The sequence below is a fragment of the Pleurodeles waltl genome, chromosome 9 (genome assembly GCF_031143425.1).
Source record: "Pleurodeles waltl isolate 20211129_DDA chromosome 9, aPleWal1.hap1.20221129, whole genome shotgun sequence".
In the NCBI taxonomy this organism is placed as follows: domain Eukaryota; kingdom Metazoa; phylum Chordata; class Amphibia; order Caudata; family Salamandridae; genus Pleurodeles; species Pleurodeles waltl.
In genome coordinates, this window is record NC_090448.1 from 15,887,416 (window position 1) to 15,905,486 (window position 18,071).

Below are 18,071 nucleotides of genomic sequence, written 5' to 3' on the forward strand. Positions count from 1 at the left end.
CCTTGCATTGGCTGTTGGTGTAGTTATGCATGGCCCTTAACATTGCTTTAACTCACCCATCAATTGATTTACAATCTGGGCCCCTGGCATATCTACAAGTTAAAGCTCACGGGCGAACAGGCTCACGTTGGCTCTCAAGGTTCCACAAACCACCTCAAAGTTCAAGAATCACATTTACGGGGCAGATTAGGAAGCCCATCTGGGAAATATCCTTACTAGAATGATACCTTACTGAGAACTAGTAACAAGTCCAAAAAGGCCTCATAAGTTCTGTATTTTACCATTTTGTGCTAACTTGTAGACCCCCTTAATTCACACCGAACAATAGCATACTTGACCTTTGTGCATGGCCACATAGCACCCTCGGAAGTAACATTGTTACCATTTCTTTTTGTATTTTCAAATTACCTTTTTTATAAAAAAAATGGATTATCGTTCCCAAATAGTTACATTCCTTTCCAAAGTCATCGGTGATGCCACCTCTCTTGGATGACTTGTCACTATTAAGCATCTCCTTAGAGCGATGACATGCAGGGGAATTGACACCAAGCGCTAAAGAGAAAAGTGCAAAGAGGGCTGCAGAGCAATGAAGCTAAGATTTCAGTTTAAATCCCAAACTTGAAACAAGCATTTGCAATGCAATGGGTCTTGCGTTTGCTTCAGTTAGAACTATCAGCGTTGTAAATTCCTAACTGGACTTTTCTTGCCACATAAATTGAAAATGAAAAGTAAAACAGTTGACATAAGGGAGCCGATTCAAAGCGCCACGGCCACCAAGAGTATGACAAAGGAGAGACGAGAGGAAAAATAAGTCCACTCGCAGTCAGACATATGAGCAAAGTGCAATTATCCATGTTACAGGGGCGATGACCAAGGCGGTAACAAAACTGCCCAAGGAGGGACAAACGTAAAGCATTTACCAATGATAGCAACTGCTTTTCAAAAGGCAAGCCCACGAACGAGTGAAAGTGATGAGCGTGCGGTGGGCGTGGTTAAAAGCCCACAGATAGATGACAACACGTCGGAGCACTTGCGCCCTCGATCTAAAAAGGCAAGCATGTCCCCCTTTGTGGACTAAAAACGGTGTCAAGATGTAAATCCTGTTATTATAGAAAAGAACGGTAATGCAATCCTAAGTAAGCCAGAAGATATCTACGCAAGATAAAGCTACATTTACGGATACCAACCCCGTGTCCCCGTTCTTATGCCCTCTTTAACAAAGCTGAACCCGATTTGTCTCTTACTTTGTGGTGCCTCTTCATCTCCATGGGACTACAGACCATCCATCTTGCAAACTCTCCTGGCTTCCAGTGGACCGGTAAATATCATTGAAGGCTTCTTCATCTCCTGATGACTTCATTGATAGGACCAGTGCTCCCTTATCATAAGGAGGATGACTACCAGCCGTGACCGTGAATCGGATTAACCCCCTCAGTTCTTCAGTTTGTGCTTGAGACTACTCCTTGTCAAGGCTGGCAATAAAGCTATAGAGACTGTAAGGACTGGGTTGTGTTATATGGTGTGGTTGTGTGACGTCACCGTGCAGCACAGTACCAACCCCTTTAGGAGCAGTTAGGTTTTGTTTGTTAAACCTTAGCCCACTCTGGGTAGCTGTGGCTCTGAGCAGGCAGCCTTACACAGGGAGCAAGTGTAAAACATTTAAAAAGCACCAAAACAATTAAAGAAAAAGAGAACATAGGTCTCATGAAATCAACACCAATTTATAAAAATATAGTATAGTTTTATGAAGTTATGGACACCAATATAAAAAAGATCCACTGGATGGTTCTAGGTAGATAGATTTTGCAAGAAACAGTAAATCAGGACTTTTCACCTAACCACAAAGAAGCATTGGCAAGTTCAACAAACTTGGCACAAACTTTGTCTAGAAAACGTATACAGGTTGGTATGCGGTTACTTTGCGTTACTTTGGACAACCACATTCGGCTGGGAGCTAGTCAGTGGAGACCAGCAAGGTCCAACAAAAAAGTAAACCCTTTAAAGCAAGCGATCTTCCATCCAGTTCCAGCATCAATGGCTTCTTGCCATTGACATCTATGGAGTGGTCCTGATGCAAGGGATACAGATGCTCAAGGATGCTGAAGATGCCAGGCAGTTGACCGGTGTCTTCCTGGGGCTACTCCTTGGTCCATGGTCCTGGTGAGGTGTTTCTGGCCATAGAGTTCAACGTCCTTCAAAGTCCTCTCTGGGTCAGCAGATGTCCAGTCGCCAATCCATATTCCGTTGACTCTCCTTGGTCCAGAAGACTGGGGTGCAACCTTTGAGCATCAGGCCATGGTCTCTTGGGCTGCAGGGCGGTGAGGAGCAGCGATACAGTGATCTGGGCTACCAACTCACCCCTGCAGGCACCTTCAAGTTTTTGTGGCCCTGTACTGAGAATGGAAGGTCAGGCAACTGGAGTCTCTGCTTCAAGCTGGCCTTGGGGATGACTTTTCCATGAGTAGGACACTGCAGGCACAGTCCTTCGCTTTCCTAGCCGAAGGAGCAGCAGGTGCCGTCCACATTTGGTACAGCCTCTTCTTAGCCAGTTCCAGAGTCAGCAGGGAGCCCTTCTTTGGTCCTCTTCTTCCAGTCAAGTGAGATCTGATTCCAGGGTGCCAGTGGTTTATGGGAAACATCCTTTATTACGACGTCTTTTTAACGAAGTCGTGGTTAACGAAAGCGCAACAACGCTTTTTTTAACCACGACTCCGTTATTTTGTGCCTTAACTACGTATGTTCTGAACTACGAACATGCGTGGTTAAGGTACAAAGAAGGGAGTTGGCGAAGGAGGAGGACGCAGGTGACAAGGGGTCGACTAAGGTAAGTGGGGGGTTTTAGGTTTTGGGGTGGGGTTGGGGGGGTGGGGCGTTTTTGGGAGGGGGTGGGGGTCAGGGGGTTTTAGGTTTTGGGGTGGGGTTGGGGGGGTGGGGCGTTTTTGGTTTTGGGGTGGGGGTGGGGGTCAGGGGGTTTTAGGTTTTGGGGCGGGGTGGGGGGGGTGGGGCGTTTTTGATTTTGGGGAGGGGGTGGGGTGAGGGACGTAGGGTCAATGGTGCATATTAGTAATGCTTTTATCAGGAATGCCTTTACAACGAAAATCGTTGTTAAGGCATTCGTGGTAAAATCATTAGTAGTAGCAACGAGGTCGGTGTTCCGACCTCGTTGTTAAGGCACTAGTTGTTTAGGAAATCGGTGTTCCGTCGTACAATCCTTTTTTATGCCTAGAAACTGCCTTCCGGGGTAGGTCGCGGTCACTAGCCAATGGGCTACTAGGTCCCCTCCCATCTGATGACAACGTCCTTCAAAGTGTGACGTCCTGCTGTCCCAGAAGGTGCCATTCTGCCCACTCGCAGGATGGCAGAACTTCTCTGCCATCCTCAAGAGCTCAGTAGTCTGCCCTAGAGGGGTGGCTACCTATGGGCTACTTGCCCACCGGAAAACCAGTTTGCCCAACGTTTCCCCCTGTCTGTCCTCGACATCAACCTGTCCACCCAAACAAAAGAGCAGCCCCTTTCAAGTGTGGTTACCATTAGCCTTTTAGAGGCAGCTTCCCCTTTGAAGCTCGTCTTTTGGGCTAACACCCCACTTAGCTTCCTTCCGGGAGGAGGTAACACCTCAAGTGACAAGCCTCTATTGTTATCTGTCCCAGGACCCATTTGCATGTCTCCCCTGGTGAGCAGAAGGCTGTCTCATGGCTAGCCTTAGCAAAACTTTGGCCACAGAGCAGAAACTTTCTAAAAGTTGCATCTGTCAACAAGTTACATTATTTTTCAACCTGGGCATCAAGTCAGGCTTAATGCAGTGAGTTGTTTGATACCTTGAGGCATCTACTTTGGTAGTCCCAGTCAGAAGTTAGCACAACTGAGATGTCCGCGTGTAAGCCTCTACTCACTAATGGAGATACCAATCTCTCTCACAGTAAAAAAAAAAACAGTTGCTGGTTTATACTTCTAGAACATGCTAAACACATGTTCTATTTTTCCTATATGCTGCACCCTCAGGACTCAATAGGCCTTCTGTAGAGGTGACTTATACACATTAGAAAGGGCGCTTGGGCTTTGCCGTTGCTTAAAATGGCAAAATCAAGTTAGCAGAGTGGGAGCCATGCTTTACCTTGCCCCACTCAGGCTGGCACAACAGGTGATGCAGTCCCTGAGGGGACACTCTAGCTTAAAGGTCCTGGATACCTCTGGTACCATCTACTGGGGACTTAGAAGTAAGTTAATCTATGCCAAATTGGGTATAAGCGAATCAAGTATACATGTTTTAAGGTGAGAGCACTAGCCCGAGGTCTGGTTAGCAGGCCTCAGTGCACTCCCAGAGTCGAGAATCCAGCAGCATCAGTCTTAAACCGTGGGGGTGACCAGACAAAAACAGGCATTTCCTTACTGAATCGTTTACTGGTAGACACCCAAATGGCCACCTCATCATCTGGAGAGATATTAATATGTTGACATTCCCTGCTTCCAGCACTGGTCACAACTCAGTTCACAGCCCATGTGCTCTCTTGGAACCAACTTTAAGGTATACTTGGTGAGCTTGTGAACTCGATCCGGCATCTGCTCCCAATAGTCAATGACGTATCTAATGTCTTGTTAAAGTAAATCTTTATAAAACAATGCATGATACCTTTACACTCTAATCAATCCAGCAAGATTCTGTGACTCTGCTTCACACAGAGGACTTATCATGTCCACAGAGACACATTCAGAGCACTTCTGAGGCCCACATACACATAATATCCAGCTCTTCAGCTGTAGGGCAGGTGGAACCCAAACAACTTCCTGACCTACCTGTAGATTCTGGCCTGCGGATAGACTGGTCGCTACAATGCCACACCAGTGCTGGGAGCACAACATTCAAATGACAAAGTGAGCTTTTACATGATTGCACAATACCCCTCTCCTTTCCTCCGCCACTGTACATATCATTGATAGAACTGGGTACTTAAATGTCTCTCCCCTCTCTGCTGCAGACTATAGAACTTCTCATTAGATCCCTGGCTCAGTCCTTGCCCTAGATTGGTTTCTCGCTTTTGCAGGAAGAGGCGGTAGCTTACCCAAGGTGTTTTTGTCTTGCAGATTGACCCACTTTCTGGACCGATCGAGGGGGGAACAAGAATCACCATCACTGGCTCCAACCTTGGCCAGAAGCACGAGGACATAATGAATACTGTGACTGTGGCTGGAATACCGTGTACTGTGGACCCGCTTCAGTACCAGATCTCGAGCAGGTACTGTTTGGAGGGGGGCCTGATACAGCTTCTTCTCAGGGTGTCCAAGGATGTGGCTTCACAACGCTGCCCTCCCCTTCAGTAGAAAAATAAAGTTTCCTGGCAAATGTCCTCTTTCCTACTTTTGTTTTAGCATCTCAGTCACTGCTATGTGGGAATCATGTAGTGCACTGTAATAATAATATATGGGATAAAGTACCCCCTTCTATACATTCTAAGGATATTGCAAGTCACCAAGGAGTTACATCGCATTAAAGAGGAATGAGGCCCAAGGCCGAGTCACTTTTTAAGGTTATGGAACTCCGAGGTGACTTGCAGTATCCTTATCATGTACGGCAGAGGGTACTTTATCCCATATAATACATGGTCACTCCAGCACCTTTCCCATAAACCACGTAACTCCTTGCTGTGTAGATCTTTCATATGAAAAGAGCATGTTTGCATAAATGAAGAATAAAAATAGAATCACTTGTGCAAAATTAAAGACATCAAAAAAGGTTGTTGGCTCGTAGAAAAAAGATACAAGAAGCAATTGAATAGAAGTCAGTGTAAAAAAGGCACAGCAGAAACATGCAGAGATGGTAGCTTTTCTCTAATTTCCCAAAGAGTACAAACAAGTAAATATCTTGACATAAATATCTACTTTCTGCGCGGCACTGTGGTGTTAAAAAACAGAACAGAAAGAAAAGCAACCTTTCATTTTCAGTTGCTTTAAACAGCTGCTTAAATTATGCTCCATGACCTGACCTGCCTTTCACCTCTGCTGCTGGCAGTAGGACATTATGACATCAGAACTCAACTGTAATAAGCAATTGCAGTTGAGTTCCGATGTAATTTCTTTATACTTGGCAACTGTGTGCGTAATAAGTCACGATTATAAAGAAATTAGAGACAGGCATTTATACAGGGATTGCAGAATCCCATGTATTATAATAATATTTATAGTAGTAATGAATCTTTATATTGCCCATGCCACCAAAGGAGTTGTTTCCTTGCATTGGACATATTGATTGTCCAACAAATTGGTGCTTACTTTATCAAACCTGGAAGGATGTGAAGCAAAGTTAGCCCTGCCTCATTCAAACGAATAACCTGTAGTTTGCTCAGACTTCAACCCGCTGAACTAGCTCAAAGGCTAACATGCTCAGTCAATATGTTATACTGACGGTCTCTGCTCCTTAAGGAGTTGGCATTGAAGGAAGACAGAACAAGGGTCATTGTGCATCCAGGGGTCTGAGAACTGCTTATGATTTTGTGTTGGAAAAGAGGTGGGAGGGAGACTTGTAAAGGGTGACAACTGGTGCCAGAGATGTTCAGAGTTTGCTGAGCATTACATATTTCATCATATTTACTTGTGAACAGAAAGGACCTTATTCACAAAGGTAAATGTACACGTTTGTGTAAGTTTACGCTTTTCCAGTATTGACAAAACTGCATTTTAATACAAAGTGTATGAGGGTGGAGACTCCACAGATGGCGTGGCGAACTCTGCACATAGAAAGATAGGACGAACGTGTAAGTTTACCTTCGTGAATCAGGCCCGAAGTATAAACGGACTCTTTTAGAAGTGTGTCACTGTGCTAACTACACCACTGATTGATATCACCACACATAGCAGTGCGGATTATTAGGAGCACTGTGACACACGTCTGTGGCAAAACGTGTTCCGTTAAAAAGTTGATAATTTCAGCCGACGGTGTGCTGGTCTTCAGATAATTCAGATAATTGATGCGTTAGTGCTTCAGCTCTCATCTTGAGTACGTACGCACCTGCGTCAGGGAAAAGTTCATCCGTGGTTGCTGATGGGATGGCAGTCTTCCTCATATGCCTTACCCTGGGTCTGCACTTTGGTTTTTATCATCATGGGGTCCCCCCTCAGCCATGCAGGTAGTGACATCTTTGTCCAATTTGTCATCTACAGCATTGTATGCACCACAGGTCTGAGCTCGCCCGAGCGGTCGGGACATGTCGCTGTGGAGGTTCCTGGAGGCGGCCATGGTGTTTCTGCTCAGATCTTCACATATCAGGTAAGATTGGTCGAAGCCTCCTGCCAGTTCTTTCAGCCCTGAGTGACCCTAGCTCAAGGATGCATGCTGGGATCCTTGACCCATTGTGGGTCTGTGACTGGGAATGGGAGAGGCTGCTTAGCTTCTCACTAGCTGGTGCAGGCCTTGAGGCTCTGGGCAGGGAGTGAGGCAGCACCTCTTATCTGCATTGGAAAAAGGTTCACCTGTCGTGTACTCACAATATCCTGCTCCCACAGGAGGATGTGCACAGCACTCTAGGGCTGTCAGTGTGCTCATCGTTGCATCATTGCACACTTTGTGCTTTCTTAGAAGTTCTCTGAATGCTTTATCCCTTATAATACGTGGTCACACCACCACCTTTCCCACAAACCACTTCAATCCTTGGTGCATAGCTCCTTCCTATGAAAGAGAGGGCATGTTTGCAAACATGAAGAATACAAACAGAATGACTAGCGCAAAATTAAACACATAAAAAAAGTGGTTGGCAAGTTCTAGAAAGAAGACATTAGAAACAATTTATTAGAAGTCAGTTTTTTTTTTGTTTTTTTTTTAAAAAGGTGCAGCACAATCAGACTTTCTGCTTTTTCCCGGTTCTCACATACACTGGCTCGTACCACAGGTGAAATGTGCACCCCATATAACGGCTGCCCAGTTTTACCATCCTGTCTGTGGCAATGCCAGTCACTCATTTATTTTTAGCAACATCGTTACTCATTGGGACTTTAGGCATGTACCTGTGATGGAAAATGAGAAAATCCAAGTTAAAAAACACACAAATGTTTTAGCTTATAATCGGGGCTGCGTAAAGGCGAGTGCGTGCTTCAACGCACTGCAAAAAGTGCATTTTGGGTGCCTTTTCCCATTTTGTGCATGGTTACCATGGAATTGGAGTCGATGGTAATTGCATCTCCTAAATCCCATTTTGCATTCAGGAAATGCTCTGTACATGTGCTCAGGAAATTGCAAATGGGAAATGCCTATTTGCGATTTCCTATTTTTGTCACTGAGAAATTGTTATTTCTACTGGGTAGAAATCGCAGTTACTGATGCAACAGTACCCTTTGTACATTTAAAAAGGGAGTTTTGCAATTCTTAACGGTCCGAAATTGTGATTCGGCCCGTTGAGAAATGCAGAAACATTTCATACATATGGGCCTTAATTGCTAGAACGTTTCAGTGATTTAGGGCTTTGGGTCATCGGATTTATCGACAAGTACCATGGAAAGCAGGAAGACAGTTGTCTATAAACCAGTGCTTAATTTGCAAATAAAAATGTGCCGGTGCCCAAAGCCCTCGTCTTAAACACGCGGCTGCTGCAATTATATGTGTGAGCACCGAATACTGAGGCAGTGTAATCCTGAAGCCATCTCGGGCCACTTTAATTCGTTTACAGCCACTTCCTGCCCCTTCCCTCACTCTTGCAGCTTTCTACTTTCTCCCTTTCTGACACATTTTCAGTTTTCACTTCCCCCGTCTTTCCCATATGTGTCTTTTGCTCGCAGTAAATACTTGGGGCAGAAGAATAAGCGCTGCCCCTCAAAAATAAGTACTGATGCTCCGCACCGGAAACAACAAGCACAAATGAAGCACTGCTATAAACGTGCATCGCTAGCAGTCCCTGATCTTACACCAGCCTGTTTAGCAGTTACAGTCCCACAGCCTGTCATTTCTGCTGCTGGTGTACTTTTCATTTTGTTGGTTGGCGATCGGTTATTTCAGGATTTTACCAGGAACCTCAATCATGCATGTCTTTTTCTGCTGCAAAGCTGATGTGGTGGACTCTTGAAGGACCCCTCCCTTGAGGTGGGGGGGGGATGGATAATACCTACATAATGTTTGTTCTCCTGATCCCTGAAATGAATATTCCCGTTTCCTCTGTTCACCACAACACTGTTATTTTTCATCTTTACCAGGCTCAGCTTTTGATGCTGATGTAAAATTTGGTTTGTCTCTCTTCCATTCTGACAACTATTTTCTTGTCCCGTCCCACCCCTAACTAAATCTTCTTGTATCTCCACACCTTCTTCTTTTCCCATCCCTTCCCCTGGCCTTTCCTGCTCTGGCCCTTTCTCTCTGTACCCTTTCCCACCCTCTTGCCCCCTTTTATCCCTTTTCCGCCACAGTAATTTCCCTCACATGCCCCTTTTCATCTCATTCATTAGTCCCTCAATGGCTTCCTCACTCTTGCTTCCCTTCCTTTCAGAACCCAGAGCTGAAGTCTATCTTCCCCCTTCGAGGTCCGAAGTCTGGGGGTACCTGCCTCACCCTGATGGGTTCCAAGCTGCTGACGGGGCGCCCCAGTGAGATCAGCGTGCTGGTCGGAGACATTCCCTGCCACATGTAAGGTTGTTCTGTCCTAGAGAGAGTTTGCTGGTGCTCTGGGTAATGCTGGCACCCCTGGTGTACTGAGATGTGTGTTATTGTGACTCACAAACATGTCTTCCATACAGCGGAGTGGGTGCAGGTCACGGGCTTCCTGTGAATTGCTACATACAGCTGAGTGTTCTGTGGGTGTGTTCAGATGAAGGTAGCTGGTTACTGCTGAGAGTTCTGGGGTTGTGTTCAGATGAAGGTAGCTGGTCACAGCTGAGAGTTCTGGGGTTGCGTTAAGATGGAGGTAGCTGGTTACTGCTGAGAGTTCTGCGGTTGTGTTAAGATGGAGGTTGCTGGTTACTGCTGAGAGTTCTGTGAGCTTGTGTTTAGGTGGAGGTAGCTGGTTACTGCTGGGAGTTCTGGGGTTGTGTTAAGATGGAGGTAGCTGGTTACTGCTGAGAGTTCTGTTGCTGTTTTAAGATGGAGGTAGCTGGTTACTGCTCAGTGTTCTGGAGTTGTGTTGAGGTAGCTGGTTACAGCTGAGAGTTCTGGGGTTGCGTTAAAATGGAGGTAGCTGGTTACTGCTGAGAGTTCTGCGGTTGTGTTCAGATGAAGGTAGCTGGTTACTGCAGAGAATTCTGGAGTTGTGATAAGGTTGCTGGTTACTGCTGAGAGTTCTGTGAGCTTGTGTTTAGGTGGAGGTAGCTGGTTACTGCTGGGAGTTCTGGGGTTGTGTTAAGATGGAGGTAGCTGGTTATTGCTGAGAGTCCTGGGGTTGTGTTAAGATGGAGGTTGCTGGTTACTGCTGAGAGTTCTGTGAGCTTGTGTTTAGGTGGAGGTAGCTGGTTACAGCTGGGAGTTCTGGGGTTGTGTTAAGATGGAGGTAGCTGGTTATTGCTGAGAGTTCTGGGGTTGTGTTAAGATGGAGGTTGCTGGTTACTGCTGAGAGTTCTGTGAGCTTGTGTTTAGGTGGAGGTAGCTGGTTACTGCTGGGAGTTCTGGGGTTGTGTTAAGATGGAGGTAGCTGGTTACTGCTGAGAGTTCTGTTGCTGTTTTAAGATGGAGGTAGCTGGTTACTGCTCAGTGTTCTGGAGTTGTGTTGAGGTAGCTGGTTACAGCTGAGTGTTCTGGGGTTGTGTTAAGATAGAGGTAGCTAATTACAGCTTAGAGTTCTGGGGTTGTGTTGAGGTAGCAGATTACTGCTGAGAGTTCTGGGGTTGTGTTCAGATGAAGGTAGCTGGTTACTGCTGAGAGTTCTGGGGTTGTGTTAAGATGGAGGTAGCTAATTACAGCTGAGAGTTCTGGGGTTGTGTTAAGATGGAGGTAGCAGATTACTGCTGAGAGTTCTGGGGTTGTGTTAAGGTGGAGGTAGCTGTTACTGCTGAGAGTTCTGGGGTTGTGTTAAGATGGAGGTAGCTGGTTACTGCTGAGAGTTCTGGGGTTGTGTTCAGATGAAGGTAGCTAGTTACTGCTGAGAGTTCTGGGGTTGTGTTAAGATGGAGGTAGCTGGTTACTGCTCAGAGTTCTGGGGTTGTGTTAAGATGAAGGTAGCTGGTTACTGCTCAGTGTTCTGGGGTTGTGTTAAGGTGGAGGTAGCTTGTTACTGCTGAGAGTTCTCAGGTTGTGTTAAGATGGAGGTAGCTGGTTAAAGCTGAGAGTTCTGGGGTTGTGTTAAAATGGAGGTAGCTGGTTACTGCTGAGAGTTCTGGGGTTGTGTTAAGATGGAGGTAGCTGGTTACTGCTGAGAGTTCTGGGTTGTGATAATGTAGCTGGTTACAGCTGAGAGTTCTGGGGTTGTATTTAGCTGGAGGTAGCTGGTCACAGCTGAGAGTTCTGGGGTTGTGTTAAAGTGGAGGTAGCTGGTTACTGCTGAGAGTTCTGGGGTTGTGTTAAGGTGGAGGTAGCTGGTTACTGCTGAGCGTTCTGGGGTTGTCCTTAGGTGGAGGTAGCTGGTTACTGCTGAGCGTTCTGGGGTTGTCCTTAGGTGGAGGTAGCTGTTACTGCTGAGAGTTCTGGGGTTGTGTTAAGATGGAGGTAGCTGGTTAGTGCTAAGAGTTCTGAGGCTGTGTTATGGTGGAGGTAGCTGGTTACTGCTGAGAGTTCTGGGGTTGTGGTAAGATGGAGGTAGCTGGTGGCTGCTGAGAGTTCTGAGGTTATGTTTAGGAGGAGGTAGCTGGTTACAGCTGAGAGTTCTGGGGTTGTGTTAAGATGGAGGTAGCTGGTTAGTGCTAAGAGTTCTGAGGCTGTGTTATGGTGGAGGTAGCTGGTTACTGCTGAGAGTTCTGGGGTTGTGGTAAGATGGAGGTAGCTGGTGGCTGCTGAGAGTTCTGAGGTTATGTTTAGGAGGAGGTAGCTGGTTACAGCTGAGAGTTCTGGGGTTGTGTTTAGGTAGCTGGTTACAGCTGAGAGTTCTGTGGTTGTGTTGAGGTAGCTGGTTACAGCTGAGAGTTCTGGGGTTGTGTTTAGGTAGCTGGTTACAGCTGAGAGTTCTGGGGTTGTGTTGAGGTAGATGGTTACTGCTGAGATTTCTGGGGTTGTGTTAAGGTGGAGGTAGCTGGTTACTGCTGAGGGTTCTGGGGATTGTGTTGAGATAGCTGGTTACAGCTGAGAGTTTTGGGGTTGTGTGCTGGTTACAGCTGAGAGTTCTGTGGTTGTGTTGAGGTAGCTGGTTACAGCTGAGAGTTCTGGGGTTGTGTTTAGGTGGAGGTAGCTGGTTACAGGTGAGAGTTCTGGGGTTGTGTTTGGTGGAGGTAGCTGGTTACAGCTAAGAGTTATGGGGTTGTGTTTAGGTGGAGGTAGCTGATTACTGCAGAGAGTTCTGGGGTTGTGTTAAGGTGGAGGTACCTGGTTACAGCTGAGAGTTCTGGGGTTGTTCTTAGGTGGAGGTAGCTCGTTACTGGTGAGGTTTCTGGGGTTGTGTTAAGGTGGAGGTAGCTGGTTACAGCTGAGAGTTCTGGTGTTGTGTTTAGGTGGATGTAGCTGGTTACTGCTGAGAGTTCTGGGGTTGTGTTGAGGTAGCTGGTTACAGCTGAGAGCTCTGGGGTTGTGTTAAGGTGGAGGGAACTGGTTACAGCTGAGAGTTCTGGGGTTGTGTTTAGGTGGAGGTAGCTGGTTACTGCTGAGAGTTCTGGGGTTGTGTTGAGGTGGAGGTAGCTGGTTACTGCTGAGAGTTCTGGGGTTGTGTTGAGGTGGAGGTAGCTGGTTACTGCTGAGAGTTCTGGGGTTGTGTTGAGGTAGCTGGTTACAGCTGAGAAATCTTTTGTTGTGTTGAGGTTGCTGGTTACAGCTGAGAGTTCTGGGGTTGTTTTAGGGTGGAGGGAACTGGTTACAGCTGAGAGTTCTGGGGTTGTGTTTAGGTGGAGGTAGCTGATTACTGCAGAGAGTTCTGGGGTTGTGTTAAGATGGAGGTAGCTGGTTACAGCTGAGAGTTCTGGGGTTGTGTTAAGGTGGATGGAGCTGGTTACAGCTGAGAGTTCTGGGGTTGTGTTTAGGTGGAGGTTGCTCGTTACTGCAGAGAGTTCTGGGGTTGTGTTAAGATGGAGGTAGCTGGTTGCAGCTGAGAGTTCTGGGGTTGTGTTAAGATGGAGGTAGCTGGTTACTGCTGAGCATTTTAGGGTTGTGTTAAGGTGGAGGTAGCTGTTACTGTTGATAGTTCTGGGGCTGTGTTAAGATGGAGGTAGCTGGTTACAGCTGAGAGCTCTGGGTTGTGTTTAGATGGAGGTAGCTGGTTACTGCTGAGAGTTCTGGGGTTGTGTTAAGATGGAGGTAGCTGGTTACTGCTGAGAGTTCTGGGGTTGTGTTGAGGTGGAGGTAGCTGGTTACAGCTGAGAGCTCTGGGTTGTGTTTAGATGGAGGTTGCTCGTTACTGCTGAGAGTTCTGGGGTTGTGTTAAGGTGGATGGAGCTGGTTACTGCTGAGAGTTCTGGGGTTGTGTTAAGATGGAGGTAGCTGGTTACAGCTGAGAGTTCTGAGTTTGTATTTAGGTGGAGGTAGCTGGTTACAGCTGAGAGTTCTGGGGTTGTATTTAGGTGGAGGTAGCTGGTTACAGCTGAGAGTTCTGGGGTTGTGTTTAGGTGGAGGTAGCTGGTTACAGCTGAGAGTTCTGGGGTTGTGTTTAGGTGGAGGTAGCTGGTTACAGCTGAGAGTTCTGGGGTTGTGTTGAGGTAGCTGGTTACAGCTGAGAGTTCTGTTGTTGTGTTGAGGTGGCTGGTTACAGCTGAGAGTTCTGGGGTTGTGTTAAGGTGGAGGGAATTGGTTACTGCTGAGAGTTCTGGGGCTGTGTTAAGATGGACGTAGCTGGTTACTGCTGAGAGTTCTGGGGTTGTGTTGAGGTGGAGGTAGCTGGTTACAGCTGAGAGTTTTAGGGTTGTGTGCTGGTTACAGCTGATAGTTCTGTGGTTGTGTTGAGGTAGCTGGTTACAGCTGAGAGTTTTGGGGTTGTGTTTAGGTGGAGGTAGCTGGTTGCTGCTGAGAGTTTTGGGGTTGTGTTAAGGTGGAGGTAGCTGGTTACATCTGAGAGTTCTAGAGTTGTGTTTAGGTGGAGGTAGCTGGTTACATCTGAGAGTTCCTGGGTTGTGTTGAGGGAGCTGGTTACAGCTGCGAGTTCTGTGGTTGTGTTGAGGTAGCTGGTTACTGCTGAGAGTTCTGGGGTTGTGTTAAGATGGAGGTAGCTGGTTACAGCTGAGAGTTCTGGTGTTGTGTTTAGGTGGAGGTAGCTGGTTACTGCTGAGAGTTCTAGGGTTGTGTTAAGATGGAGGTAGCTGGTTACTGCTGAGAGTTCTAGGGTTGTGTTAAGATGGAGGTAGCTGGTTACTGCTGAGAGTTCTGGGGTTTTGTTTAGATGGAGGTAGCTGGTTACAGCTGAGAGTTCTGGGGTTGTGTTGAGGTAGCTGGTTACTGCTGAGAGTTCTGGGGTTGTGTTAAGGTGGAGGTAGTCTGTTACTGCTGAGAGTTCTGGGGTTGTGTTAAGGTGGAGGTAGCTGGTTACTGCTGAGAGTTCTGGGGTTGTTTTAAGGTGGAGGTAGCTGGTTACTGCTGAGACTTCTGGGGTTGTGTTAAGGTGGAGGTAGCTGGTTACTGCTGAGAGTTCTGGGGTTGTGTTGAGGTGGAGGTAGCTGGTTACTGCTGAGAGTTCAGGGGCTGTGTTAAGGTGGATGGAGCTGGTTACAGCTGAGAGTTCTGGGGCTATGTGAAGGTGGAGGTAGCTGGTTACAGCTAAGAGTTCTGGGGTTGCATTATGATGGAGGTACCTGGTTACGGCTGAGAGTTCTGGGGTTGTGATGAGGTGGCTGGTTACAGCTGAGCGTTCTGGGGTTGTGTTGAGGTGGAGGTAGCTGGTTACTGCTGAGAGTTCTGGGGTTGTGTTAAGGTGGAGGTAGCTGGTTACAGCTGAAAGTTGTGGGGTTGTGTTAAGGTGGGGTTAGCTGTTTACATCTGAGAGTTCTGGGGTCGTGTTAGCTGTGTACAGCTGAGAGTTCTGGGGTTGTGGTAAAATGAAGATGGTGTCCTCTCCCCTACTGTGCTGAAAGGTGGAGCTCCCCTCACCCCCTGTGCTGAACGATGGAAGCCCTCTCCTTCGCTGTGCTGAAAGGTGGAGCCCATCTTACCCTATGCACTGAAAGGTAGAGCCCTTCTCACCCCTGTGCTGAAAGGCGGAGCACCTCTCACCCTATGCACTGAAAGGTAGAGCCCTTCTCACCCCCTTGCTGAAAGGCGGAGCACCTCTCACCCTATGCACTGAAAGGTGGAGCCCTTCTCACCCCCGTGCTGAAAGGCGGAGCCCCTCTCACCCTATGCGCTGAAAGGTGGAGTCCTTCTCCCCACCGTGCTGAAAGGCGGAGCCTCTCTCACCCTATGCGCTGAAAGATGGAGCCCCTCTCCTCCGCTGTGCTGAAAGGTGGAGCCTCTCGGACCCTATGCAATGAAAGGCAGAGCCCTTCTCACCCCCGTGCTGAAAGGCGGAGCCCCTCTCACCCTATGCGCTGAAAGGTGGAGCCACTCGCCCTGCAGGCTGCAAGGACCTGGCAGTTGAATATTGTTGATAGTTAGGGGCTGTGGTGTTCGGGTTCTGGAGGGGTCTTCCCCTGACACCCAAGAATGTTGGTGCAGGGGAGTGACCCTCAGCCTCCTGCAGTGAGGTCCTGCCCCCACACCTGACACTATAAGTGAACAGACTGGCACAAAGGGTTTCAAGCCTGGTACTGGTGAATGAATCACCCGAGGCCTAGGGCGCCCTCTGCAGCCGGGGAAGGTACTGTCATATGTTTTCTGGATTTATACTCGCAGTAGAAGTCAATGCCAAGAACCATAAATGGACAGATTTGGCACTAAAAGCAGAATATGTGGCTCTCTGGCCCGCTGGGTCTAGGACCATTAAATACCCTGGCAGTGGCCGGGCACAGAGACCCGGCCTTTTGAGGCCACTTGAAGACCTGGCATCTGCCTGTACTATAGCGCCAAGAGGCGAGCGCCCACCTGCCCACTGTCCCTTGTGAGGAACCCAGGCGCCCTCTCTGGCTGAGGTACTGAGGCAGCACAGTGAGCCCTTGGTATGTTGGGGGGCTGCCCTGGCTGCTGTGGGGTTCCTGCCAGCTTCCCACGGCCGGACAGACCTTCAGCTGCCCCCGGCCAGGCTCCCAGGATGCCCCCCAGGCCTGGTCTATCTTTAGCGCCTGGTGATATCATACTTTACTTGAGATATGCAAACTCTATTTTTAAACTGACTCCCCCTGACATACCGAGCCCCCCAGGCCTCCCCCGACGCTCCCCGCAGGGACATGGTCAGATGCTGTTTTTCCCAACAGTAGAAGGGTTTTTCCTACTCATCTCATGTCTGGTTTTTACTGTGAAACTGAACTCATATAAAAACGAGAATTAAAACAAACTCCTGTGCAGAGATGCAGGGAGCAGAGACTGTCTGGCTGTGATATAGACTCGTATCTAAGGTGACGTCAGGAACACACCCTAACACAACTGAATGAACTTTGTACAAAGACCCCTCTCCCCCCACAGACCTGGGGGTGCCAGGCTTAGGGCGGGACTTCCGGTTACCAACCACGGTCTGTGCTGTGAACCTGCCCCTCGGTGCCAGTCGGTGACGTGGCGAGTGGGCTCCTTTGTGGCAAACCTGCTCTTTTACGTCATAACTGTTAGTGGCTCTCTGACCTGGAAGAAATGCGTCTTTAAGAGAGACCCCTTCATCTAAAACTAGGTTCCCTTTTAAATAAGCATTGATGTTTCTGAAAGGCAAAATTATTGACCTTTTCTTGCCGTTCACATGCACCCTTTCACTACAAGTCACTGCAGCAGGTCACTGTAAGTCACCGCTATGGTAGGCCCTCCTAGCCGAGATGGCAGGGTGCAGGTACCTGTGTGTGAGGGCATCCCTGCACTAGCAGAGGTGCCCCCATGAACTCCAGTTCCATTTTCCTGGACTTCGTGAGTGCGGGTACGCCATTTTACCCGTCTACTGGACATAGGTCACTTCCTATGTCCAGCTGCATAATGGTAACTCCGAACCTGGGAATGTTTGGTATACTGTTGCCAGTTGTATAATACCATGCACTCTGGGGGCTCCTTAGAGGACCCCCAGTATTGCTCCTACAAGTCTTTCAGGATTTTCCAGGCAGGCTTCGCTGCTGCCACCCTCCAGGTTTCTGCCCTCCTGCTGCCTGACCAGTGTAGGAAGATGGCCTGGTGTGTGTAACCTATGGTTCTTACCTTATACCAGGTCCAGGTATCCCCTCTCAGTGAGGTGTAGGCAGCGTATAGGAAGCCAGGCTGTCTAGGGGTAGCTGTGGATGAGCAGCCAAGGCTTATCTAGGAGGCATGCAAAGCTCATGCAGTACCACTGTAGTCACACAGCACTAACACACATGAAAGAAAACACTCAGTGTGACAAAAATAAAGGTACTTTATTTTTGGAACAAATCACTACAAAATACTAGGCAGGTAACCCACCCTTAGGAGGTAAGTAATACATTAAATATAAACACTAGTAATCAGAAACAGGCATAGCAAAGGTTAGAAAACAGTGCAAACAGCAATAACCAATAGTGACCCTAGGGGGAGCACAAACCATATACTAAACAAATGGAATGCGAACAAGGTGCCCCCACCTAGATAAGTAAAATGTGTAGAGGGGAGCGGGGGTATCAGAATAGCACAAAGGTAAGTAACACAGTACCCCTCAGCGTACAGGAAAGCAGAAGTAAAACACTGGATTTTGCCCAAACCACCCAAAAGGAGGAAAAGAAGGAAAAAGAAGACACCCAGAGAAGACTGCAAGAAAAAAAGGGGTGGATTCCTGAAGAAAGAAGACCTGTATAGAGAGGGGACCGAGTCCAAGAGTCACAGTGGAGTCCAGGAGGAGTAGGAGCTACTACCCACCCAGCTGTGGATGCAGGAGTTGGTCGGCGGCTCTGAAGAACAGGTCAGCACTGCAGCCCTGGACCCGGAGAAGAGTTCCTGAGGGATGCCGAAGATTCCCACTCTGGAA

At 47.9% G+C, this 18,071-nt stretch overlaps 1 protein-coding gene across 2 annotated transcripts in view; it reads left to right on the forward strand.

Moving 5' to 3' along the window:
- Positions 1–18,071, forward strand: part of PLXNB1 (plexin B1) — a 363,371-nt gene that overhangs the window by 266,075 nt on the left and 79,225 nt on the right. For both annotated transcript variants that reach the window (XM_069206118.1, XM_069206119.1), the window contains exons 16-18: positions 5,083–5,234; positions 7,156–7,261; positions 9,465–9,601. In XM_069206118.1, the coding sequence (XP_069062219.1) occupies positions 5,083–5,234; positions 7,156–7,261; positions 9,465–9,601 (395 nt within the window). The remainder of the gene's footprint in view (positions 1–5,082; positions 5,235–7,155; positions 7,262–9,464; positions 9,602–18,071) is intronic.